Here is a 26,628-nt window from a genome sequence, read left to right as displayed (position 1 = left end):
TCTTGTATCTTGTAATAGGCCATACATCCTGGATACGAGTTTTTGTTCCTTATCGCACAACTGTAGTTCGAATTCTGACTTTAGTTGGTTAAAACCCCTTTTACAGTCTTGCTTAAATAAAGCATTGATTTGATGGTATTGGAACCAAGAAATATTCCAAATCTTGCATATGTTCTAACTTTTTAAGTTCGTATTTTACACCTTGAAGGATGAGCAATTGTCAATACATGGGCCAAGATTGTTGCATATTTTTCTGTTTTCTAGATATAACTTCCAATGGGGATGCCCAAAGTGGGATTTTTGCTTCTAACAAAAATTTATTTTTCATCCATACCATATATAGACTTTTTCTAACAATGATTTAAAAATTCTTTATTTACTTTTACCTTGTCATAAAATAAATATGCATGCCACCCAAATCTTAAATCAAATCCTTCCAAATCCAACAATCTTGGATTTTTTAATGTAATCCATTCTTTTATCCAGGTTAGGCATAGAGGTGCATGATTTTGAGTAGTAAGCCTAATGTGGAAGTGACCTTGCCAGTTCAATCTTCAGTTTAACTCTATCTCAGGAAATAGCTTTTGTGTATTTACAGCAGAAGCCAGCTGTATGTCATGTTGATCAAATTGAGGCAGCAGACATTGCTAACCCTCCTCTCCAAAGCAGTTCTTCAACATTTTAAAAGCTGATTTTCCTTTTAAAAGAATGTATATCTAATTAGCTGCACATATGTAGTGCTTTGCGGGGGAGGCAGCAATCCATAAACCATTACATATGTTCTGGAGTATGAATCCATACTTAGATCCCACCTGAAGTATTGGGGCAAAAAGACTGAGTTTGCATTTGATTTGCTTGCCAGTACATCTGTCAACTGCATTGTGCAGGTTGGAGAACTGGGCTTAAGGGCAGCGGTTAACATGTTGTTGCAAACTTGTTTTTATACTGGCCAACACCCAATATAACAGTGATCACACTGAGTAACATTTCACATGTGCAATGGAAAAGGAGTTGTTGTTTTTACTGTATAAAAATATACAGCATTCCTGAGGGCTGCAGGACCATTTGGGGCATATTTTCAGGAGGTGCAGAGGGAGGGGTATTAGAAAATATCCCTCCTCCCATTGTAAATTCAAAACAATGTGGATGTTGGCTGCTGTCTAGTCTCAGATCAAATATAAATAAATAAATATCCTCTATTGAAGCTCTGACAATGCATTATACAAAGTAAAAGATGAACAAGAAGTCATTTGATCCTAAAATAAAAGTGAAAATTGCCACTTCATTACTACTTGTTTCAGTTTTGCTATATATTAGCATCATGTTATTCAATATCGGTGATGGGAGGGGGAGGAGGTTTAGTTTCAGCCATTTTCTCTGCTACTGAATTTAACTTTTTCCTGCGAGGAATGTTACTCACAGTAATTAACCCTGTAATGTTACTGATAAAGGTTAAGCGCAAATGGTTGAGCTGAAGGAAAAGCTAGCAGTTAAATTCTAAGTCTCCATTCAAAGCTTTTGTGACTATACTACTCATGCACAACTTATTTTATTTCTCACACGGGTTTTACCCCAAATCTATTTTGGAAGGGAGGGTGTTTGTTCTTACTGAAGCTGGATTCCTGCCAAGGTCAGTTTGATGTCTTTGGAAGCACCCTCAACACAAATCAGGCTTCTTCTTTTTTCTGGATTTCACTTCATCCTGATTTATGTGCGAGTTTTAAAAATCCTGTTTTACCCCAGAGTTTTTTTGAGATAAATTGAAGCAGGTGCTGACTTAAGTCTTCACATTAACATAAGAGCAAGTTTTGTGTGTGTGTGTGTGTGTGTGTGTGTGTGTGTGTGTGTGTGTTGGGGTCATGGGACACAGAATAGAAAGCTAAGGCTGGTGGCTATATAAGCAGAAGTGTGTGTTGACTTCAACAGAGCCAGATCAGAGGGTGTTTTAATTACAGTACTAAATACTTGGGGGGAAGGGAGGTGTGGCCACAAGCAAAACATGGAAGCGAGCTATGTGTGAGCATTCACACAAAAACTTGGAGCAGAGAGGGGAGGGGCTTCTTCCCTAATGCTGCAAGTCTAATTCGAAGTGGCTTCGCTGGCTGGATAGTCCGAGAGCGGGAAGACCTGTCTGTCATGGCTCATGCTATAAATTCTATTTTTTAAAAAATGAACATTACTTTTGTTCATATAGAAATGACTGAGGGGAATTAGAGATATGTTGATAGTAATAATTCCATTTTGGTCATGATCTTATGTAGCCAGTAACTAGATGGTGGCACTGATAGATTTATACTTTGGTCTGCCTTTGTTTTTTTTTCATAAAAGAACACTATGGCTAGGATCTGTCCATATATAATTTCTGCATTGGTGGGAAAACACCCCAAGGTGCAATTTTGAGAGAGGAAGAAATGCCTGGAGGATTAAGCAGCAACTTCCCTGATCAAGGCTGCTTTTAAACATCAGAAGAAATTTGGGCATAGATATGTGACATCTAGCTGAGATTAAAGCCACATTCACATGTTGAACACCTATACAAGTAGTATACAATGCACACAGGAACAGATCTGAATACAGGTACATTTATTCACATATTATGCTAAATATGTGTATCTGTACCATGCATTTCAGGGGCCTGTACCCAGATTCTCTGAACATGAACACAGGTACAGACATTCTCACAAATAATGTCAGAATCAGGCTTAAGAATCAAATGTAAGCATTAGAACCACCCAACTTACAGTGCTAGATAAATACAGAATCTAGGATATTGTACATACTATGAAAAGATATTTTATCTCTAATTTTAAAAAATGCAGCTGTAGGCTCAAATACATTTAAAAAATCCTTAAGAAAATGGGTGGCTGTAACATCTCTTTTTTTGAAAATCCCCAAGTAGAAACAACTGTACTGCTGTGGTAATTAGAACTGACACCATCTATATATTTAATTCTCTTAGCCGGCATGTGTGTCCTCCTGGATTTGGCGGCAGAACTCTCGCAACACATTGTGAGAGTTCCGGCCTTGGGCGAGACTTGAACTGAAAGAAAAAAATGGAGGAGGCAGCAGCAGCGGCAGCAGGCTGCAAAATGGCCAGAGGAGGTGGCAGTGGGACAGCGGCGGCCTCGGCTGGGTAGTGGAAGGTGCTGGGGGCTGGACGGCCTGGCCTGGCCAGGCCGTCTGGGGAAAGGAGGCGGCGGTGGCCTCGGCTGGCCACTGAGAAGCGGCGGCGGGACAACCTGGCCTGTCCCGGGTGAGGAGGCAGTGGCCTAGCCTGGCTGCCAGGAGCAGGAGGCAGTGATGGGACGGTCAGGCGAGGGGAGAGGAGGAGAGCCAGCAAGAGGGCAAGGGGATGGGGAAGCGAGTGGGGCAGCTGCCCTGTGGCGAGCATGGGGAAGGGGGGAGGGGAGAGGGAATGAGAGGGTGTGAGGGAGGGGGAAAGAGAGGGGGGAGGGGCAGGAGGGATGGGGGCAAGAGAGAGTGGGACAGGATGGGGGGAACAGCCAAAGAGTGCACAGATGCTCTGTGCGAGTCGGCTAGTTAATTCTATATTTGATGAGAGGATGTAGTTCTGTGTTTGGGGGCTCTAGGGCTGTTCCTCTTACAGGCCTATACAGCTTTGAGACTACCACTGTCTTACTGCATGCCACCTATTCCACCTGTGTGGAATGCACAGCTTTTGGCATACCAACTATTTGGTTACTTTTGGCTTAGCCAAGTATTATATGTAATAGCCTGCCTCTTCACTTTTCCCACCCTAAGAATTCACCTCTAGGATTGTGCTTAGCTTCAGGGGCATCCAAAAACAAATCTGATTCACTGCTTCCAAGTACCCTGGAAGCCTAGCATAATATTGGAATTGGAGGTGATACCTTCACCCTTTACCAAACTGACAGGGAGGGTGGGATAGTTGTCCCTGATATATTGTAAGAAACCTTAGAGGCACCTGGGAGTAGCACGACTTGTTGCTGTTCCCCTGAATGTCTACAGATCCTTGGATACAGTCTAAATAAAATCAAAATACTGAAAGTAAGTCTCTCTCACGGTGGGTTGGAGGAGGGAGTTGCTACTACTACCAAGTGAATTTGGAAACCACTGTATATATTTGCAAATAAACAGTTTAATTCAAAAGCAATATATGATTCCAGTATGGGTATTCTGGATCTTTCCACTGCTCAAAGAAGCAAGAGTTTGAAACTCTAGTTTTATGCCACCTGCTGGCAAAACTAGATACATTTAATTCTTAGTAGCAAAGAGTTCCTGGCTTTCTGAGAACCAAATACCTGTATTTAGTTTGATCCTCTGCTTAAATCTGCCCATGTATTAAAACATGGGCTGCAGAAACTGCATTCATTTAGTTTCAACCAAGAGCAGGGTTTACTTCTTTCACATATTTAAATTTAATAAATAATATCTGCTACTTTATGGTAGGTAAACAAACATTTACTAACATACATAGGTCTAGGCCAGGGGTGTGCAATTCATGTGCCCTGGTGCGCCAGGGCCAGAACCGACTATGACTTAGTGTGCACTGCAGGGCCCAAGGTCAATTTTCAGCATGTTATTACATTAGTTAATTAACAATATTAATGAAAGCAATGATTAGCTATTTGTGGGTGGAAATTCTCCCACTCAAGGGACCCACAATTTTAACCATGGATAGTGGCCAGAAAACAGATCCTCCCCCTGTTCATTCAGAAGAACACCTAGAGTGCATGCCAGCCCCAACAAATGCTAAGTCCTCTCCTCTCCCGACATTGCTGTTGCTTCAGGCTGCAATCCTCGGCATTTACTTGGGAGTGAACCTTACTGGCTACACTATGGGGCATATTTCTTAGTAAACATACCTAGGGTGGTGTTGTGAAGAGGGGGATGGCTCCCTCCGGAGAAGAGGGAGTTGACAAAAAGAGTGACCCTGTGCCTGTCTGGTGTTCCTGGAGAGTGTTCTGCCTGTGGCCACCTGATGCCGCTGTTCTAGTCCACTCTGAGGGTGTAGCTATAATTGAACAGATGGGTTCAAAGAACCCAGGCCCCCAAACTCCTGAGGAGGGCCCCCTGCTCCAGCCCTCCCTATCTTCTTCATTATTTCCTTCACTCTGAGCGGCAACCAGAGAGACGATTGAACATGGGCCCCTTCTCCCCAAGCTATGCCCCTGTTACTCCACCTGTTGCCACAGCTCTCGAAGCAGCAGCAGTGGACTCACTTTCTCATCAGTTCTCCTTTGCTGCCATGTGCATCTCATCTGGTCTCAAATGTCCAGCTGCTGCTGTTCATTGGTGGAACAAGCCAAGAGCCTTTCATGGCTTGTGTTGTTGCTGCAGGATATTCCTACATGGATCTGGGCCTTATGTCGTGCAAGCCTTGTCTAGGCCCTAAGTGCTTTCTGTTGTAGCCACAAAGTCTCTGAGCTGGCTGTGTGATGATTTCTCTTTTAAAGCTCAAATCCAATAGAAACCTTATTGTGCCTTGGAAATTGTGCACTTCTACCTATGCTTTGTTTACATCATTTTTAGCACTCCCTTTAAGGAAGAGATCACGGATGCTTGATCATGATTCACCTGAATCATGTTGTGAGTTTTTATGCCAGCACCTTCCTTTGGTTAGGACATATATGCCCCCACCTAGATTGCTGTTGAGGTCCACACCTGCTTTACTTCATCAATGCCAGGTGCTCCCCCAGGCCCTTCACTAGATAAAGGCTTTGTATATTCTTGGCAAGATTGGTGTAGAAACTCTCCCTGTGATTTCATTCAGATTCAGATTTCATTCATTCAGATTTCAATCAGAGGCTTTAAAGGTTACCAGTGTTCCTATTAGCATGATGAGTGACACAAGGGGCTGGAAAGCTCAGGTTTTCCTTTAAATATCTAGTTCCACCTTCAGGTAATAGGATTGTGTACTATTTTAGAGTACAGGTGGGGGTGTCAACTTTTGCATGCTTTCCCACATAAAACGCTTGCTACATGTAACATTCTAGCACAGCACTGAGTAGGTTTAATCTACAAAATGTTCAAGCAGGTGGTTGCTGGGCAACTCCAGATACTCTTGAATAGCATGACTATCTGAATCTGTTTCAGTCTGGCTTTGTGCCTGCTTTCAGCATTGAAATGCCCTTGGGCGCCCTGATGGATTACTTGTGCTAGGAGAAGAACTGGGGGAGAGTGACCCTACTAATTCTCCTGGACATTTCAGCGGTTTTTCACCATGATTGCCTTCTGGATATGCTGCCAGAGATGGGAATTGGGAGCACTATGTTACAGTGGTTCCATTCCTAACCAGAGGTCTATTTCTAGAAGGTGGTGCTGAGGGACTATTGCTGTCTAGCTCCTCTACCAATGCCCCCCCAGGCCCCAGTTCCTCTACTAACGCATAATAATGAAGCTTCCTCACCCCACAGTTGAAGTCCAGCACTTAGCAGCACAAGCCCCTGGCATGTTTGTTAGGTTGGCCAACGAGGCAGCACAAAATTAAATCAATTTCAAGTAAACACACACAGGGGTATGTGAGAATCAAGGAGTGAGAGGAGAATAAATTTTCAATGGATAATTAAAATTAATTTTTAATTTTTAATTTAAATTGAATTTGTAATTGAAATTTAAATACAGTACTGTGATTGTCAAAATTAAAATTAAAATTCCATCAATTAAAATTTATAAAAGTGATAATTAACATATTACAAGGGCAGCACAATGCTACAAGAAGCTCCACAGGAATGGCTCAAAAAAGGCTCCCTAAGGATACCAAAGACCACCCAAGGCTGCCCAAAATGCTTTTAGAAGCACAAAAAATTCTAAATATGCCGACCAACGCATTCCACCATCCTCCTCAAAAAGTCCTCTCTGAAGCCAGGAGCACATGCAGCAAGAGCATGTAAGGGGAGAACTGCACTGCCAAAAGCTGCCAATATGCAAAGCTACATACCACAAATAACCAAGTCAGGTATATGTTGTTGTTATTATTTTTCTATATTATATTTTATTTGTTTATACAACCCTTCCAAAAATGGATCAGGGCGGTTTACATCAAAATAACAACAATTAAAATAAAAACTATAAAAACAGTATAAAACCAATTAACCATTAAAACATTTTATCAGTTTAAAACCGTGGAGAACCAGGCTGAACATTTACAACAGTTTAAAAACCCTGGAAGGCCAGGCCAAACAGATAGGTTTTAAGGGCTCTCCTGAAGGCCAGTAATGAGCTCGGATTACGGATTTCTGGCGGGAGTGCATTCCCCAGCCCAGGACCAGCTACAGAGAAGGACCACCTTTGAGTTGCCACCAGACAAACTGGTGGTAACTGGAGATGGACCTCCTCTGATGATCTTGATGTGTGGTGGGGATCATGTAGGAGAAGGAGCTCTCTAAAATAACTCGGACCTAAGCCGTTCAGAGCGTTTAAGGTAATAATCAGCACTTTGTATTTTGCCTGGAAACATATTGGCAGCCAGTGTAACTGTTTCAAAACAGGCATACTATGGTCTCTCCAGGTTGCCCCAGAGACCAATTTGGCTGCTGCATTTTGAACTAACTGAAGTTTCCGAACTACATACAAAGGCAGCATCACGTAGAGCATATTGCAAAAGTCAAGCTTGGAGGGTATCAGCTGATTCCTCACTGTTTTGAGGTCATCCTCTTCAAGGAATGGACAGAGCTGGCAGGCATTTTAGGAATGAATGTCATTTCCTGATGATGAAGATGAAAAGGAGAAGTAGATTTGGGTGTCATCAGCATAGTGATAACACCCTGCACCAAACCACCTAATGATCTCACCCAGCAGTTTCATGTAGATATTAAAAAGCATTGGTGACAGAATGGAGCCCTAAGGGATTCCATATAACAGCTCCCATTTTGAGGAGCAACTTTCACCAAGCTCCACCATCTGGAATTTACCTGAGAGATAGGAGCGGAACTACTGCAAAGCCATGCCCCCATCCCCAACTCCCCCAGGCGATCCAGAAGGATACCATGGTTGATGGTATCGAACACTGCCAAGAGAGCCAAAAGGACCGGCAGAGTCATACTCCCTCTGTTGATTCCCCGGTAAAGGTCATCCATCAGGCCGACAAAGGCTGTCTCAACCCCATAAAGGTAAAGTGTGCTGTCGAGTCGGTGTTGACTCCTGGCAACCACAGACCTCTGTGATTTTTCTTTGGTAGAATACAGGAGGGGTTTACCATTGCCATCTCCCATGCAGTATGAGATGATGCCTTTCAGCATCTTCCTATATCGCTGCCCGATATAGGTGCTTCCCATAGTCTGGGAAATATACCAGCATGGGATTCGAACTAGTAACCTCAAGCTTGCTAGGCATGTCATTTCCCTCTGCACCATTAGGTGATGTAGCCATCTCTAAAGCCGATTTGAAATGGGTCTAGACAATCAGTGTCCTCCAAAACTGTCTGGAGCTGGTTGGCCACCACCCTCTCAATCACCTTGTCCAACCAAGGGAGATTGGAGATTGGCCTGTAATTATCCATCACTAAGGGGTCCAGAGAAGGCTTAAGAAGTAGTTTAACCATTGCCTCCTTCACACAAGGAAGCACCCTACCCTCCCTCAGCAATGCATTTATGATATTAACTAGACCACCTCCAACAATCTCCCTGAGAGAAAGAAACAGCCAAATCAGGCAAGAATCCAGAGAAAAAGTGGTAGGCCGCATAGCCCCAAGCAACTTGTCCACATCCTCAGGAGTCACAGATTGAAAATGATCCAACCTAATACTGCAGGAGGGATTGCTGGATGCCTTCTTCATAGGCCTTGCAGAAGTAGTGGAATCCAAATCGGCCCAAATACAGGAGATTTTGTCTGCAATGAACCCATTAAAAGCGTCACAGGCAGCAGAACAAACTCGAGGACTGATTTAAAACAAAAGGAGCAGAAATTAAATTCCTCACAACCCAGGATCTATCATGTCTACTGCCCTGTTGAGTTCCCTATTCCAGGTTCCCTTCAGGGCATTGACAGAATAACTGGCCGCACCAACATCAAAATCCTCCAAGGCTTCTTGGAATCTTGCTGGCATGCTGGGTCCAGCAGTCTTTTTGGACAGACCATCCTAATTGGTCCACAGGGGTGGATTGTGGCTGTGAAACCAACCTTAACCAGGTAGTGGTCTGTCCAAGATAATGGGGAAACCACCAGATTCCCCCACGCACAGAACACCCCCCGATCCATGCAGAAGATCAAACCAAGTGTGTGGCTGGCAACATGAGTTGGTTCAGAAACTAATTGGGATAGGCCCATAGCTGTCATAGCCACTATGAACTTCTGAGCCACACCAGACAAGCCAGCCCCAAAGTGGATGTTGAAGTCCCCCCCAGCACCAAAAGTCTGGGAGATTCCAACACCAACTCTGAGACCAACTCCGTCAGCTCAGTTAGGGAGTCAGTTGGGCAGTGGCGTGGACAGCACACCAGCAGAATCCCCACTCTATCCCTAGTTCCCAGCCTTAATAATATACACTCGATAGAAGTCAACTGTCTTACAGGGGTCCTGGTAAGGGAAATGAGGCCTAGGGGTCTCAGAAGGGACTCTGCTGATCTCCAAGACCACCTCTGTGCCTATAGCCCTTTTGTAAGGGTAGCAAAACAACTCCCCTAGGGTCCCGCTCAGGTAGGAGGGGACCTATGGAGGACAGTTTGCCAAGAACCTTTTGGAACCCAAAACTGGCTCTGCATATAAGGCAGCTTCCCATGTAAATGGCCTGGGACTGAGAAGAAGTAAGTCAGGGAGATTTGGAGTCTGTGGATGCTGGTAAAGGGATCAGGGTGGACAGGGATATCCTAAAACAGGGTGAGGAGATAAAAGTGTTGGGGGTGGGAATGGGAAATCATTCTATCGCATGCTAAAAAAAAACCCAGCTTAGACCTTTTAAACATCCTGACTGTGATTTTTTTCAAAAGTGATGAAAGCACGTGGGGATTAAGATGTGACAAACAATAACTGATCTGTGTTAAGTATTCTTGCATTAGTGTGCCACTCAAAACACATCTCTGTCCGAAATCAATGGCAGGTCCCTCAGTAGTTCTAAGGGTTGCAGAGTTCATTTCTTTAAAACAGCTTCCCCTAATAATATCTGCTTACCTCTCCTGCCTCCCAGATTCAGCCCCAGAATCTTTTCAGTTAACTATAGAACATGTGCTCTAGTCCAGAGCATATGAACCTCCTGTCACCTCTCCTCTACAACACCGGGACTGGGTGTAAATAGGGTCTCCACCACTTTCCCCTCCTGGCAGAGCTCCCTCCCGCTTTTTTAACAGACGTGTGTCAAGTAGAAATTCCACATGTGAAACTTTCCCTCACACACAGGGAAGCAATGATACACCGGTTGAATTCTGCAGTGCCGGCCGTTCATTCAGCCGTTAAAGACACAGCAGTCGTGCCTGCCCGGGAGAAAAAGATGCCAACTCCAGCCAGGGCGGAGCATGTGAGCAACTCGTATAGCAGCAGGCTCCAGCCTCTTCGCCTTTGGAAATCTCAAACTGGGGCTGAAAGGACATGCAACACGCCGATGATCTCGTGCTTCAGGGCGGCAATCGCAATCCTTGGCATAGAATATTGAACTGGGATTGGGTGGGATAATAAATTCGATTGAACGGAGGTGAGCAACTAAGATCAGGCGGGATGTGTTGGGTCTCCTTGCCTTGAGAGCAGATTTAAAGACGGACTCCAGCGAGTCAGATGACGCCTTCATCCACTTTCCTTCTCCGTCTCTGAGCTAAACAAAAGCACGGCGGCTGCGTAGAACGGGCGGGGCTTGCTGTGCGCCTGGCCACCAGCAAGGGCAGAATGGCGTCGAGGGGCGGGCCTGAAGGACCCCTCCGCCCATAAGAAGAGCAGCCATGCGGCTTTGTGTAGAGAATGATTCAGGAGAGCCAGCAGAGTGGTTGGCTGAGAGACCCGATGGCTGTAGAGAGCGCCCGCGATTATACCGTGGTTTTGTTCCGGTAAGTGGCCTCACAGCTGCTCGCTCCCCTCTGGAAGATCAGGCGAAAAGGCATGCGGGGTGTGAGAGCTGATGGCTGCTCAGTGGGAAATCTGCTCTACTTCAACATAGGAACATAGGAAGCTGCCATATACTGAGTCAGACCATTGGTCCATCTAGCTCAGTATTGTCTTCACAGACTGGCAGCGGCTTCTCCAAGGTTGCAGGCAGGAATCTCTCTCAGCCCTATCGTGGAGATGCTGCCAGGGAGGGAACTTGAAACCTTCTGCTCTTCCCAGAGCGGCTCCATCCCCTGAGGGGAATATCTTGCAGTGCTCACACATCAAGTCTCCCATTCATATGCAACCAGGGCAGACCCTGCTTAGCTATGGGGACAAGTCATGCTTGCACAAGACCAGCTCTCCTCTGGTGGATGGGGCTTGGTGCCTGCTCTTGAGCAAGCATGCCTAGTGTGGCAGTTCGGCTGCATTGGTGGAGTCCTGCGGGGGGAGCTGCTGGACTCGGGTCGCCTCGCCTGCCCTCTTCCTTTGGGCTGACCCGGGCGTCGTCGTCTAAAACTCCTAGCCTGGAAAACAGCCATGGCTAGGCTTCTGGTGGGCATATATTACTTATTTGTTATTTATTTATTTAAAATATTTACACCCCGCCTCTCCAGTGCACTACTGCTCGGGTCGGCTCACAACAATAAGATAGACACAGATGCAATATCCTGCCTGGCTGGAGCTGTTTCCGAACCTAATCGGCTGCTGCTGCTGCTCTCTCTCTATCACTCCTGCAGCTGCGAGTCAGTAACTCTGTTCCAGCGATGCTTTGGCTTCCTCAAGCTCGCCACTGTTGCTTCTGGGCGGGTGGGATCTAGTTTAAACAAACAAACAAAACAAAACAAAACCCGAACGGACTTGCGGCTCCCCGGCTGCTTTCTCATGGACCAACTCGGCTGCCAACGATGTTTCAAGCAACTAGCCCCTTCGTGTTGCTTCAAGTCGCCCTCCGCCTTGGCATTCAAGGCTTTTAAACTAGCTCGGCTGCTTGCTAAACTGCGCGGTGACCTCCACAAAGTAAGGGGCGAGGGGAGCCCGAGGACCCTGCCCAGGACCTTGTAAAGAGAGAACAAGGCTTGCTACGTGGTACTTGTCTGATGGCATCTCTCTTCCTGGAGGGTCGAGCGGGGTGAGGGGTGGGAGTGTATGTGTTAGCCTGGCTGCTGACAGGAAGGAAAATAGACTGCCCATCTTGTTAGCAGCCCATATGCCTCGGTGTCTTGTAATGTGGGTAGGGTACCACAGTTACCTAAATCTGTTGCTGGAGCAAAAGGGTGGCCAGCCCAGCCCAGTGGTGCAACTAGGTAATTTTGGACCCTGGACCTAGTGAGCTCTTGCTTATATAGGGATGTGCATGAAATACTTTGTGCACGTCCCAGGGGGTGGGGAGTGGTACCTTTTTTTAAAAAGGAGATAGGCAGGTCCTGTCACCTTAAGTGGTGCAGCAGGGAAATGCTTGACTAACAAGCAGAAGGTTGCCGGTTTGAATCCCTACTGGTGCTATATCGGGTAGCAGCGATATAGGAAGATGATGCAGAAAGGCATCATCTCCTACTGCGCAGGAGGAGGCATTGGTAAACCCCTCCTGTATTCCAAGAGCCCCTGGTGGCGCAGTGGTAAAACTGCCGCCCTGTAAGCAGAAGGTTACAAGTTTGATCCTGACCAGGGGCTCAAGGTTGACTCAGCCTTCCATCCTTCCGAGGTCGGTAAAATGAGTACCCAGAATGTTGGGGGCAATATGCTAAATCATTGTAAACCACTTAGAGAGCTCCGGCTATAGAGCGGTATATAAATGTAAGTGCTATTGCTAAGTAAGTGCTATTCTACCAAAGAAAGCCACAGGGTTCTGTGGGCGCCAGGAGCCGAAATTGACTTGACAGCACACTTTACTTTAGGCAGGTTCTACCTGCACCTCCCATGAGCTGATACCGCCTCATCGTGAGCCTATGTAGACAGCCTGAAAGTCTTGGAAAGCAATCGCAAAAGTCATGGGGGGGGTAGAAGCAATGAAAACAGATTGGCCAGGGCTGAGGTTTTGGGGGTGTCAAGGAAATTTTTTTGGGTTCAATTACAGCTCATTCCACCCTATGGCTGCTGCCCACGCCACGCCGAGAGGATGCTGCTCCCAGCAGCCCTTGTGCAGTGTTTGCATGCAAATGGTGTTGATGCATGCACCGATGCTATTTGTATAGTTGCCGACCACGCAAATGACATTGGTGCCATTTATGTGCTGATGCCGCAACAGGGCTGCTGAGAGCAGCATCCCATTGGTGTGGCATTTTAGAGGGCAGCAGCATGGCTGCTGCTTTTAAGTTAACCACGATGGGGCAGCAGCAGTCATAGGAGGAGCATGTAGGACTTGCCTGCCTCCTTTTAAAAGCGACCCTTCTCCTCGTGCTGAAATGTTTCAGCTGCAAGCACCTGAATGATTTCAGCACCTTTCCAAAGAGACACCGAAATGATTCAGGCACGCACATACCTACTCTTATAGGAGCTTAGACAAATTCACAGAGGACAGGTCTGTCAATGGCTACTAGTCTGGTGGCTATAAGCCACCTCCAGATTCAGAGACAAGATTCCTCTGAATACCAGTTGCAGGGTATTCAACAGCAGAAGGCATTCAACAGCAGAAGGCATGCCCTCACCTCTTGCCTATGGGCTTCTCAGAGGCATCTGGTGGGTTACTGTGTGAAACAAGATGCAGACTAGATAGCCCTTGGGCCTGATCCAGCAGGGCTTTTCTTATGTTCACAAACACACAGGTCTGGGTGGGTCAGAGCGCATTTGCCAAAAAAAACCCAAAACCCCTACATATACCCCAATGGAGTCACACAGCTTCTTGACCATTCACGAACTGGGTTTAACACGTGTCCCTTGCTCCACAGTTCAAACACAAAACCAACTTGGACATATACCGGTAGTATATTTGAAGGGGGAGAATTAAAACCACAACACATGTCCCCTTGCTTCACAGTTGTCATGCAGACTTTTTTGGATCACAAACTAACTTGAGCATAGGGCATTTGTAACACAAATGTTGGTTGGTGGTTCAGATGTAACAGTTCCACTTTCACTAGATGTGGAGTACTCTGGATAGAGCACTCTTTCTGACAGCTTTACTGCAGTAGGGGAAAAAAATCATTAAATCACAGGCGTGACCAATAAATAAAAATAGTCCTGCCATCTTGGGCCACATGTGTGCCCAATTTCAGAACTCTAAGCACAGCCATTCTGGAAATGTAAAGGGTTAGTAAAAATGGGGAAGGGGGTTGCACTTCTTTTTATGAAGGCAAAGAGTAGAATCCTTCACACGGAGGTGGAATGATGGTCCAGAGTTGGGGCGGAGGGGCTTCAGTTCAGATGTTCTTGTAACTTTCTGCTGTGAAACAAGCCACTTATAGGACTCTTGAAGTTCAAAAAATCATTAAAAATCACCTGATTGACCAATCCACTTCAAAATCAATGCACAGAGTCTTGCTAATCTGTCCTATATCTGAGCCCAATTTCAGAACTCTAGACCAAGCCATTCTGAAAATATAAAAGGGGCCCTCTTTTTCCCCCCCAGTGGAGGATCATGGGGCCCTCTAGGAGAGTGGGCACACAGACCTGGGCCCCCAGGTCTATGCCTAAATTTGTCCCTTGGCTTTCCACCTGTTGATTACAGTTCCCATCACCCCCAGCAGCCCCAGTTCTGAGCTGGAGAACCTTGGGTTGTTCACCCGATACCATAGCTTTCAGGCTATATAAGAAAGTCCTTGCAAAATGGTTGGATGCTCCCAAGCAGAGGCGTAACTAGGTAAAATAGCGCCTAGGGCAAGCACTGAAATTGTGCCCCTGTCCAAACAGGAATGATGGGACTTGTAGTCAACAATATTTGGAAATCCTTGTTAAAAGGAACACTGTACCATCTAGACATGGTTGTTGATCAAAACCTGAAAACATGAGCCATCTCTGTAAAAGACCTAGAACAGTCAGGAGTTATGCGAGGATTCCAAGTGTCATTTTCTCTGTCTCATCTCATTCTTTTTTTAAAAAACATGACTTTGTCCTAGAGGATCACCTGCCCAAATAGCCAAATAGCCACTAGGAAAATAGGGGAAGAAGAAGGTGGGGGGGGAGGGTAAATGATTCCTGCCAGCCTTTGTCTTATGATGACTGTTGGCTCATGATGGGGTATATGTGCATTCACCACACCAGTGCTTACTTTGACACCAAGAGGGAGGAGGATACATTAGTTTGCCACACTAGACAGAGGCAGTTGAAACAGGAGCAAGACAGCCAAGTTCTGCTAGGGCCAAAACCAGCCCCTGCCAGACTAAGAAATCATTGTAATTTGCCCCTTCCTGTCACAAGCAGTGTGCTGTTCTTTTATTATTGACTCTAACTCTCAAATATCCCAGTCATGGATGGAAAATTCAGGGTCAATTTACAAGAGACACATTTTCTACATGGAAGTTTCTTCTGTGCAGGTGTTGTGCAGAAACCCATGTGTAGTGACCGCCAGGGGCATAGCAAGGTTGGAATGGGCCAAGATGAAATTTTAAAATGGGCCCCCAGCCCCTCAAAGTCCAGGGCCTCCACACATCCCAGGCCCCCAAGGATTTAAGTCTGATATTTCAAAATAAGTATGCTGCCTGGAAATACATTTCACTGAATACACACATGCACACTTCACAGTATATAGTGATATACATTGAGTACTATATATTTGTGCTACTTTTAATGCCTAGAACACACTAGCAACGCTAATTATTAAAATGGCCCCCTCGCTGCAGATTAGCAAAGGAGACTTTCAACCATGCAGAGTGAGCCTATGTTTGTTTTCTCAGAATTCTGAACAAATTCAGTAAAGTTTGATTCCAGGAGGTTTTTCACACGAGGCTTTTAAAGCCCTTTAACACACATCTCCTCTGGAATGGAGGTGCTGCATTCACATGTTGGCCAGATTTACTCTGAAGTCCCTGCAAGTTATTGGAGAGCAGTTCACACACAAGAAAAATAAAATAAAATAAAAGCACAACACATGCTTCACAGTTCTCACTCAGACCTTCTGAGTTGCAAAACAACTTGAACATAAGTGCATTTATGAATGAATGAATGAATGAATAAATAAATATTTGTTCCAGAAGTGGTTGTAATTTTCTGACATGAAACAAGCCACTTATAGGCCTTTTTAGATAGTTTTTGTTTTTAAAGCCAGCACATTTTCCAGTCTGTTTTAAATTAAATATTCAAAGACTTCTTAGTCTTGCCCCATCACCCATATCAAAGCCCTATGGCAAGCAGATCCCTATATATGGGGGTAACCACAAAAAGGAATTCACAGCCTACCTGCAAAAGCTGTGCTGGATGGTCTGGTCTGCTGCAGGGAGCTCTGCCAACCTCCTTCCTGGCTTGCTGGGGCCTGCTGAGTTCAGGCTTCAGGGAGGCCTACTCGGAGGACTCTCTGGAAGCCCCGCCCACCCGCCGATCAGCTGAGAGGCGGGGAGAGAAGAGCTCTGCAGTTTGCAGTCTGCTCCGATCCTAGGCTGGAGCTGGAGGCAAGTGGCTGAGGGGCCCTGGGGCTGGGCAGGTGGGCAATGGGGTGGGGGTGGCAGGAACTGGCATGGCACGGCCCCCCCAGTGGCGCCTAGGGCACGTGCCCTGCCTGCCCCCCCTAGTTCCGCCTATGCTCCCAAGGGTTCTTATGTGAGTCTAAAGTGCCTGCAGTGTGCATTGCTGTACACTAACATTCACAAGTGGCACAAGAGAAACTGATTGGGTCCACAGGCTGCTGATCAACAAAGCTACACTGGTGAATTAGACAATACTAAGAAACTGGGTATAGAGAGGTCTTGTATGAAAACATCTTGACAGCTCAAGCCCTACCTGCTTGTACACAACTCCATGGAGGTTAAAAGGCGCTTTCGTTATGTAAATGTACCTAATTGGGAGCTTTAATCTTTCAAAAGGCTGCAGTCTTGAAAGCTGATCCAGGGCATTGTTAAATCATAGGATGTGACTTTATTACCATATGGGTCTTAATCTGTGGTAACATCTGTCTCGCTTTTGTCCACTGAATTGCTTTTAACATGCTTAGTGCATAAGAACTGAGGAAGCACTCAAAGGCATTATACAAAATGGGCTAACTACTCTCTTTTTACTTTTTAAGTGACTTTTTACGGAATGCTGCAATTGCAAGGGAAAGTTTTAAAACCCATGTCTTGCTGATGTATACGAACATGGTTGCTCTGGCAAATGAGTTAACTGAAGGTTATTGCATTATGCTTACAGTCCTACTAGCCATATGTAGGACTTGGTCTCCTTGAATTGGATTCTGTATAAACCTGCATGGGACCAGGCTGATGTGCAGGATGACTGATCCAGTGTTGTCTGGTACAAATGGAAAATGGGCTAGAAAGCATGAAGCAATTTATTTCATTATTGATTGATTGATTGATTGATTACATTTATATCCCACTCTTCCTCCAAGGAGCCTAGAGCAGTATACATGGTTATCTTTATCCTCGTAACAACCCTGTGAGGTAGGTTAGGCTGAGAGATACATCACTGGCCCAGAGTCACCCAGTGAGTTTCATGGTCGAATGGGGATTTGAATTCAGGTCTTCCTGGTCCTAGTCCAGCACACCAACCATTATGCTGTGCTGGCTCTCCTAATTCAGAAATGAAGCAGTTGCACTTTCCCCTAATTGTCTAGAGACTTAAATATGGGGCAATCATGGCTTGTAATGAGGCGCTCTAAAACACTGGGGCAGTGGTTGTCATGAGAAATCTGTTCAAAAGTCACATAAGATGCAAGAATTAATGCACAGCTTAAAATTTCTGTTTCCTAAACAAAATATGCTTGAATATATGTATAAAACAACCTCTTGGGGAGGTGTTCACTGGTGACTGAAGTGACTGCAGATCCCAGAAATAATGCATCTAAATTAGTATGGAGATGGATTTGCCTGGGCAAGTTGCGGAAAGTAATGTGTCTTGTAGAAGACAATGAACCCGTTCTCAATATTGGGAGAAAGGGCTCAAAAGGAGCAAGGGACAGAAGCCTTTAAATGCTTACCTCCCCCCGCAGACGATCTTCCTGCCAAAGACCAGGCTTGGCTGCTTAAGCCCAATCTTTGCTGCACATGAGAACAGCCTCATTATCTTGGCCAGAGTAAGGAACTGACCGGTTCCTACATAGGATGGTACAGTTGAATTTTTGCTTTTTTATTAGCATATGAAGTAGACCCTCTGCCTTAATGTAAATAAACTGAACGAGCATTTGAGTACTTGGATGTGTGAGCATATAAGCATCCCATGGAGCAAAGCAATCACTTTACCCTATAGTAGTGCATCTGACTCAGCCATGATCCCCACTCAGTCCCCTTAGCCCTTGGACTAAAACCTGATAGCTGAAATCTTGCATGCCTTGAACCCTAAATGTGGGTACCGAATAAGCTGCATGTGCTCTTGACATCAGGCGCGTCTTGCTGTCTGTACTGCTAGACTCTCAAATGACTAGTGCACACTCTAAGAATTCAGTGCTAACACTGAAATTTGCTTATTCTAGGGTGCCTAGCTGATAATGGGCACAACTTTGATACAGTAAGTGTCTGACCACTTAGCCAAAAGGAATTTGACTAGAAGAGAAATTGCTTGAATTTGGCGGAGGGCTGAGAATGAGGAGCGGAAGGAGGGGGGAGAAAAAAGGGAGGTGCAGATGGTCTGCACCCAGGCCAGCTAGTTCTATGACTCTGTAGCAGATCGAAATATTGGCTCAAAGCATCACTTCTTTCTAGTTTGACAGTTGCTCTCTTTAGAAGAGACTCACACTTTTTAGTGGCACAGTTGCTTTGTGCTAAGACTGTTGGGTACTAAATGGGCCATCTTAACTCAGTCCACCACTATGCAATAGGTACAATGACTTGAATTCCTGTTTCTGTTCTAGGTCTTTGGCATCTCTGGGATCCTCTGTAGCGTCAGTAACGAGACAGGCCCTGTTTGCTCCCCTTCCGCCTGTAGCCCGACCCTTCCATGTCTGTACCCATGACAGAAGCAATCGCAGAGGAGTTGTAGCAAGCACTCTGCAGGAGCTTATTAGCAAGGTAAGCTTCCCTTCAACAGTGCAAGCCTCATGATCCTGCCTGAATGGTGTATCTTATCCTTGGATTATGAGTAACTACTTTGGTCTGTGTCCAGACAAATGGCCAGAAGGTTCAGTGTTCCAGCTCCTGAATCCCTTTACTTCATGGGGGCAGCCTGCTCTGACATGTTACTCCAGCTGCAATAATACTAAAGAAGATGCATCTTCTATCTTGGAAGTAGAGCAGTGGGGTTCTGCTCCACACATTAATAGCCCTCAATCCTCTTGCAGAAAACAAAGGGTTAGGCTGACTCTGGAGAAGTAGATAATTGTTTCCTGAGGCCAGGATTAGGTCACAGTACCAATTGCTCCCTCACACCAGGATACTGCTTTGTGTGATCCTTTGTGCTCTAGAGCTGAAGGGAATGGTCCAAAGTCACATGATGGAGCAATCTTGCTGAAGCTACATGGGTCTGGACCTGGTCAGTGTCTGGGTGGAAGACTAACTGGAAATATAGATATACTGGCTTTCCGACACATCCATGGGAAATGAAGATCTCTTCCACAGGTTCCATTAAGGTGCTTTCTGGCGCTTTGGTGGGTTTGGTGTCTAAGCAGGAAGTGTGGAACTCTGAGGAATGGCTGGAGCAACTTGTCCTGACCGCTTCAGAAATCGGGGCTCACATGTATTTCTAATGCTCTGTGAACTGCCTTCACTGGCAATATTCAGGGTTATTAAGTGATAAGAGTCATCTGTTGACTTATGCACACACAGAGTTGCTAATAATGAACTCTCTTGGTTTCAGCAAGGGGTGAACAAGACAAAATTGCTTTCAGGAAATTGTTCCTTTCAACTAGGCTTTACTTTACTGCCTCTGCTTTAGACTTTAGATGCCTTGATGATTACTGCTGGGCTGATAACACTGGTTTTGGAGGAAGATGGCACTGTGGTGGATACAGAAGACTTCTTCCAGTCCCTGGAAGAAAACACTTGTCTTATGGTACTAAAGAGAGGACAGAAATGGAAGCCAGTAAGTGGTAATTGCTCTCTACAATACAGTATTAAAGATGGTAACAAGCTTGAAGCACCTGAACTATTTTGAGTTTAAAGATGTAGATGTTGCTAGAGACTAAAAGGTTTGGCCTTGTAAGCCCTCTACTTGGTCCAGGTTACAGTTGTTCTTGATGTGTGTGGGGTGGGGGGAATGATGCTTAATTTGCCATGGGGGTGGGAGACCTCCAAAGACCTTTAGGTCCAGGCTCCAGAATTACTTAGGTGCTCTTCTGGGCATACTTGCTCTCAACTTGGCATGTCTGGAATTCAGCATGGTCTCCTATTACCCCTTGGACAATATCTCCAGTCTAACCTGGAGACCTGCCTTTAAGAGTCCCTTTGGAAAGGATGGTTGATGTGCAAGCTCAACCAGAAATGCACTGATTCAAAAGTTCAGTAGCCTATGATAGGGTTGCCAGATCTAACCTTGTCCCATGAGTTGCTAGCCTCAAACTCTTGGCTTAACACATCACTTCTGCTATGCTTAAGCCTTGTGGTAAATGTTTTCTAAAGCCTCTTCTTGCCCTCTTAGGCCTGTTTCCTCTACTTATATCATCCAGTAACCTGCATGTCTTTCAAAATGGCTGCTGGCTGTCCTTAAGTCTGACAACTACTGGGACCAGACCAGAATTCATTCAGCTAATGCACAGCTCCTTGCCACATAATTGAGCATATGGGGCAATATGACATTGCTTCTGCTGCTGCCCTACATTTTCTTGGGCTAACCTTATGCAATTGTCTGAATTTAGCTGCCCTAGCTCTGGGCTCACTGCCAGTTATCTTCCCAGGGTATGGAAACGCTCTCTCCCCAAGGACCCAGAAATGTTAAGTCAGCTCTTCCTGCCACCATCGCCCTCTTACAAAAACTGAATTCTGACTGAATTTCTCTAGCGGCAGCATGTCCGTGACCATTCTGTGGCACCTTTGCTGCTCAGTCGGTTGCAGCAAATAGCTTTATCACCTCAATCTTCTGACATAATGTAGATGACTTCATAAATTTATTATTTATTTAACATATTTCTTGAACCTACATCTCTGGGCGGTGTACAAACAATACAAATTAAACAAAATTAACATTAAAAACCATTTAAAACCCAATATTAAAAGTATTAAAACTACAAATCTAATTAAAAGCCTGGGTGAACAAACTTATCTGCAGCCACTGTAGCTCCTTCAACACAGGAGTGATATGGTCTCTCCGAGATGACCCAGAGACAAACCTGGCTGCCACATTCTGTACCAACTGCCGTTTCTGGACTACATACAAAGGCAGCCTCACACAGAGCACATTGCAGAAGTCCAGCCCAGGGATAAATGCATCCCTTGAGGTGACATTCTTGAATAAGCTAGTCTTAAACATAATAAAACACTCTAAGAAATAAAACTAAATTTCTGATTCTTTAATGCAGATTTAGGTAAAACCTGAACATAGGTTTTGGAACCAGTGTCATGTAGACAAGGAAGATGAAGGGTCAAATCTTTCCTTGACCATGATGCCCACTAGGTGGCTCTGAGCCAATCATGTGGGCACATATATGCTTGCTTGCTCACAACCTAGTCTGCTTTGCAGGGTTGTTAGGATAAAATGGCAGACATAATGTGCTATCCTGAGCTTGGAATGGAATAACACTTGCCTCCAGTACTAGAGTGGCAAGTAAAGAGGGAAAGCCGGATAAACTTGTTCTAAACCTTTGTTCTCAATCTAGCATAACTGGAATCCAACACTTGCAACACTGAAGCACTGGCAAAAAAATTATCCTTTTGCCTAGTTCTAAAATGGTATCAAGTTTATGCTGTGTTTAGAATAGTAATTAGGTACTAAGTCTTAAAATACTCAATCTGAGCTTAATCCTGGAAGCTGTCTAGAACAGTTGACTGCAGCACTTTGCAACCTGGAACATGTCTGATCTCTGTAGCTTGTATTGCCTTCCAGATTAAACACTATGGCTTTAATTTAGACACTCAATCAATGATTAAGAAAGCTTAGGAACATAGGAAGCTGCCTTATACATAGTCAGACCATTGGTCCATCTAGCTCAGTACTGTCTTCACAGACTGGAAGAGGCTTCTCCAAGGTTTCAGGAAGGAATCTCTCTCAGCCCCATTTTGGAGATGCCGGAGAGGGAACTTGGAACCTTCTGCCTGCAAACACTCAGGTGCTCTTCCCAGAGCAGACCCATCCCCTAAGGGGAATATTTTACAGTTCTCACACACAGGCTCCCATTCAAATGCAAACCAAGGTGGACCCTATTTAGCAAAGGGGACAATTCATTCTTGCTACCACAAGACCAGCTCTCCTTCCCACAGAGAGGTGTGGAAGAATAGCTTGGTCTGGCATCCTTGTAGCCAGACCATGACTTGTGCTTGACTTCAAACCAGAAACCATTGTTCAAAGGGGATCTGCAAATTACAATTTTTTGTGCTGTCTGAAGTGGCAAATAATAATTACAGCTGTTCCTCAAGGGGCTGCTACCTCAAGGGGCTGCATCATATAGGCAGGGATGTCCTTGGGGCAGGGCAAGCAGGGTGACCTGAGCCCCGTTCTTGTTGCTCCCCTTAAAAATTAACTGCACTAGTTGTCTTGTACCCTGCCAGGGCTCAATGACACCCCCAGCCCCCACTGACTCCAGAGCTGGCAATCCTGTGGGCGGCCGATCCGGCAGCCCAGGGCTCCCACCGCAATCATCTGCGGGGAGAGCAGGCTTAGCCCGCTAGCGTCAAAAGCTGGTCTCACTGATCGTGAGACCCACCTCATTATCTTACTCTGACACAGATCATTCAGTGCTCCAGCCGCTGCAAACAATTGTATATTTCATTGCTTTTCATTCCAGTCAGAGTAGCATTTGTGTCTCTTAAGGCTGGAGAGGGGAATAATTCAGAGATTGACATCCAAAAAGGCAGAAAGATTCCATATGTTCTATGATGAAGCTGCTCAAATGTTGCAAAATAGCCAAGTTCTTGGTTGGCCTGCTGCTTGAAAGTAACTGTCCAGTTATAAGCAGCACACATGGGAGTTGCTTTGGGCAAGGCAGACAGCTTGGGATGTCACCGGTGAGCCAAAAGGTGGCTTGGTGTGAGGTCAGTCCATTGATCAACAACCTAAACCAGGTTTTGTCTGTCTACTTGGAGCTGGGTTCTAAGTGATGGCTTAGCCACTTACACTCAAGAAACAGCCAGTTGGGGGTTAATCTTAAGGTTATTTATTCTACCTTTCTTGCTAATGGCTCTGATTCTTAAAGCAGTATTCTGTCTGGTATAGTGTATTTTGAAGATCTCTTCTTTCATTGTTCAGCTTTCTTGATGTTCTATGACCTGGAAGCCTTACCTTCTTAGGGTAAACTATGCTGGTGTGTATGTAGATGAGTTTCTTTAGGATATCTGGAATAGATATCCTAAAGTTGTAATACTGCCTTGGTTGTAAATCAGTGGGTATTGATTGCTCTGACCAAATCATGAAAACTACTAAATACCAAACTCTTTTCAGTCATTCCACCCAACCTCAGTATAAGTTGCTACAAAATATCGTTTACATCTGCTTAAGTAAACTTTATACTTAAAAATGTAAGTAACTTTTTTATTTACAGGTGATAAAATGGTGTTTGCCTTTCAGGTGTATTTCTTTCCTCTTACCTAGGGGCCAAACTATGGCATCATAACTGTGCAGCAGCCAAAGAAAATGGGGGTAGCAAATATCACCTTGGATTTGTACAAGCTGAATCCCAAGGACTTTATTGGATGTCTAAATATCAAAGCTACCTTCTATGAAATCTATTCCGTGTCCTATGACATAAAATGCATGCAAGCGAAGACTGTGCTGCGGTAAGTGCTGGTTTCTAATCAGTGTTCGTACACAACAAGCTTACATTGTAACATAGAATAGTAGTATTATTAAAGTATGGGGAGAAGACTTCTGTTTGCTAAGGGCAACAATGTCATACAGGTGACAAGTTTGGCCGCAAAGGAACAATTCTTAAATGCTAAAATCTACAGCAGTTCGTAAATGTAAATACTAAAGCAGGAGAAAGCTATTTACAGTAAAGTAGTATGTCTCCTATGAGAAATAAGACCACAATATCCTTGATGTGGCTTATAAAAGAATACATCCCTCATATAGCATCCTGCTATATAAAAGCTTGGGAAAGCTGGATAGAAAGTGTGGCATTGTCTAATGGTGTATTGCAGTCCCAGACTCTTGGAGACACTAGGTGGTGGTAGCGCCCACAACTTGTGTCGAGAGAACTCTTGCTGGAAGTGACCTGGCAAAACGTCTTGCCATTGTAGTGTGGGAGCAACAAATGCATCAGTAAGATTTGAGGTTTTCATTTAACCTTTTCCATGTATACATAAGGCTTCTAGAGAAACTAAAGTTGGGGGCATGGTACCATGAGGTTGACATCTAAAAATAGATTAGACTTGCGGCTAATAAGAAAGGTCATTGTCCTGATATTTGAAGAAGCAAGCTTACCTTGTTTCTGAAGACAATAGTTCACTTCATTGTCTTCATTAAAATATGTGAGCCTGGTTAACTTAATTTCAAAACAAACATACTTGATTGCAGCAAAAACCATAAGGAATACTTGAGCTTTCAGGAGGGGGATAATAAACTGCTTTAGAAAGCTAATAAAATGAACCACACTTCAGAACTGATCCTCTCCAAGCTTGCTAGTGTTGGAGAAGGAAAATATTGGACTCCTCTATACAACTAAACTTTCAATATGACCTAGCATTCTGGCACCTGTGTACTCCGGAAACCTAATGGAAAGTGCTAGCATGAGTGTATATGGTGACCATATAAGAACACAGAGACCTGTGACAGATTCCAGAGTTGTATACTACTAATATGAATATTTATATACAGCTCTTCAACCAAAGTTCTCAAAGGAAAAATACATAAATGAGATGGTCCCCTGTCCCCAAAGGTCTCGCAATCTAGCTTTCATGCTAGTCCTACTATTCTAGTCAATATTCTAAAATGGATCCCGAAATGTCCGAGATGACATGTGAATTTCTGTTTGCTCTGTACAGAGCTAGTTGTAAGGCCATGAAGTGCTAATTGTCAAATGGCTCACGTGGCCTAGCTCATGGATAGTTTCACTGGCACTGGCCAAGTTAACACAAAAGGTGGCTTATTGCAGTGCTTAGGTCAGTAAGCAGGGCTCTGTTACTAAACAGCCTGAATTGTAGGAAGTAGAACAGTGTTCTTACATGAGCAATATATGAAGTAGACTTTTATGATCCCTGTACATGGAAAAGTATTTGGGTCAAGTCACTTGGCTAGGAAGCTACCATATTTACTTACATTCTCTCACACACCCCATGGTGTTGACAGGCAATCTAATACATGGTCTGCAGCATGTGCCAGGTTCCTACACGGTGCCCTCCTTGGCAAGGCAGAACTGGCTCTAGAAGCAGTATAACAAGCGCACTGCAGGGGAACTTTCCCCCTCCAGTGTCCACTGGTATAAATATACCCTCAAAAGGGATAACTTGTGATATTTCCCTCTTTTGTAGGAAGATACTTAGATTTTTGTCGCACGTTGCACAAATAACTGGACAACTTCTCCTCTACACGGGAACATGTGTGCTACAATTAATGGGGGACTATGAAGAAGATGAACTGCTTGCAGATGAAAAGCACTATGCAAAGTGAGCACAAGAGCCTCTCGGTACTGGTTATCCAGTGGAAACACTTTAAGCATTCTTCTTGAAATTTTTAAAAAGTATTTATAGCTTAATGTGTTAAATGAGCTCTCCATTGATCAGATGTAGCTAAGCTATTTCCTCGTGTTCAATTTTATTAGTAAGATAGTGATGTGATAAATGTAAATATGATCAGAGTCTTAATGCAGTGATAGGAAAGATTATCTAACATCTGTTCTAAGTAGGGAACTCCTGAGCCATAAACTTTCAAACCTATTCATGACAAGCAGGAACTTGTTGATTTGTATCTCAGCTGCGATGGCTCAATAGAGCAGCATGTGAAGAACAGCTGTGTAGCAGATTCTGAATGGACTCGGACTTAACACTAAGTTCAACTACCACTTTAAAAGTTGCTTCTCTTCTGCTAATCTGTAAATAATTTTCAATATTAAAAACTGGTGGTTGGTGGTGTGTTTGTATTCTCTTTCAGTCTAACCTTGCTTTAAGTGCATGTGGTTTATTCAAGTGCACGTGGTTTATCTCTAGATCTGGTCAGCTTGCTTTCAGAACAAGTATTGTCTAGGAAAGATTTATTTATTTTTACATTTATATCCCGCTCTTCCTCCAAGGAGCCCAGAGCGGTGTACTACATACTTGAGTTTCTCCTCACAACCACCCTGTGAGGTTAGGCTGAGAGAGAAGTGACTGGCCTGGAGTCACCCAGCTAGTATCATGGCTGAATGGGGATTTGAACTCGGGTCTCCCCGGTCCTAGTCCAGCACTCTAGCCGCTACACCTCGCTGGCTCTGGATTTAGCTTGATGTCCAGTCTTAAGACTAAAGGCCGCCCACCCACACAACACCTGTTTACCTCTTTT

General features: G+C 44.7%; 1 protein-coding gene across 1 annotated transcript; it reads left to right on the top strand.

Annotated features, from left to right (window-relative positions):
* The first annotated feature begins 10,797 nt into the window (after positions 1–10,797).
* On the top strand, positions 10,798–26,230 carry CIDEA (cell death inducing DFFA like effector a). The gene is made up of 5 exons (XM_053248756.1): positions 10,798–10,952; positions 18,923–19,079; positions 19,942–20,088; positions 23,746–23,930; positions 25,623–26,230. Exons 1-5 carry the CDS (start codon positions 10,867–10,869, stop codon positions 25,759–25,761), a joined length of 714 nt encoding a protein of 237 aa, XP_053104731.1. The 5' UTR covers positions 10,798–10,866; the 3' UTR covers positions 25,762–26,230.
* The last annotated feature ends 398 nt before the right edge of the window (positions 26,231–26,628 follow it).

The sequence above is a fragment of the Hemicordylus capensis genome, chromosome 4, assembly GCF_027244095.1.
Source record: "Hemicordylus capensis ecotype Gifberg chromosome 4, rHemCap1.1.pri, whole genome shotgun sequence".
Taxonomy (NCBI): domain Eukaryota; kingdom Metazoa; phylum Chordata; class Lepidosauria; order Squamata; family Cordylidae; genus Hemicordylus; species Hemicordylus capensis.
The sequence above is the reverse complement of the archived record's forward strand: the minus strand, read 5'-3'. Positions and strand labels throughout refer to the sequence as shown.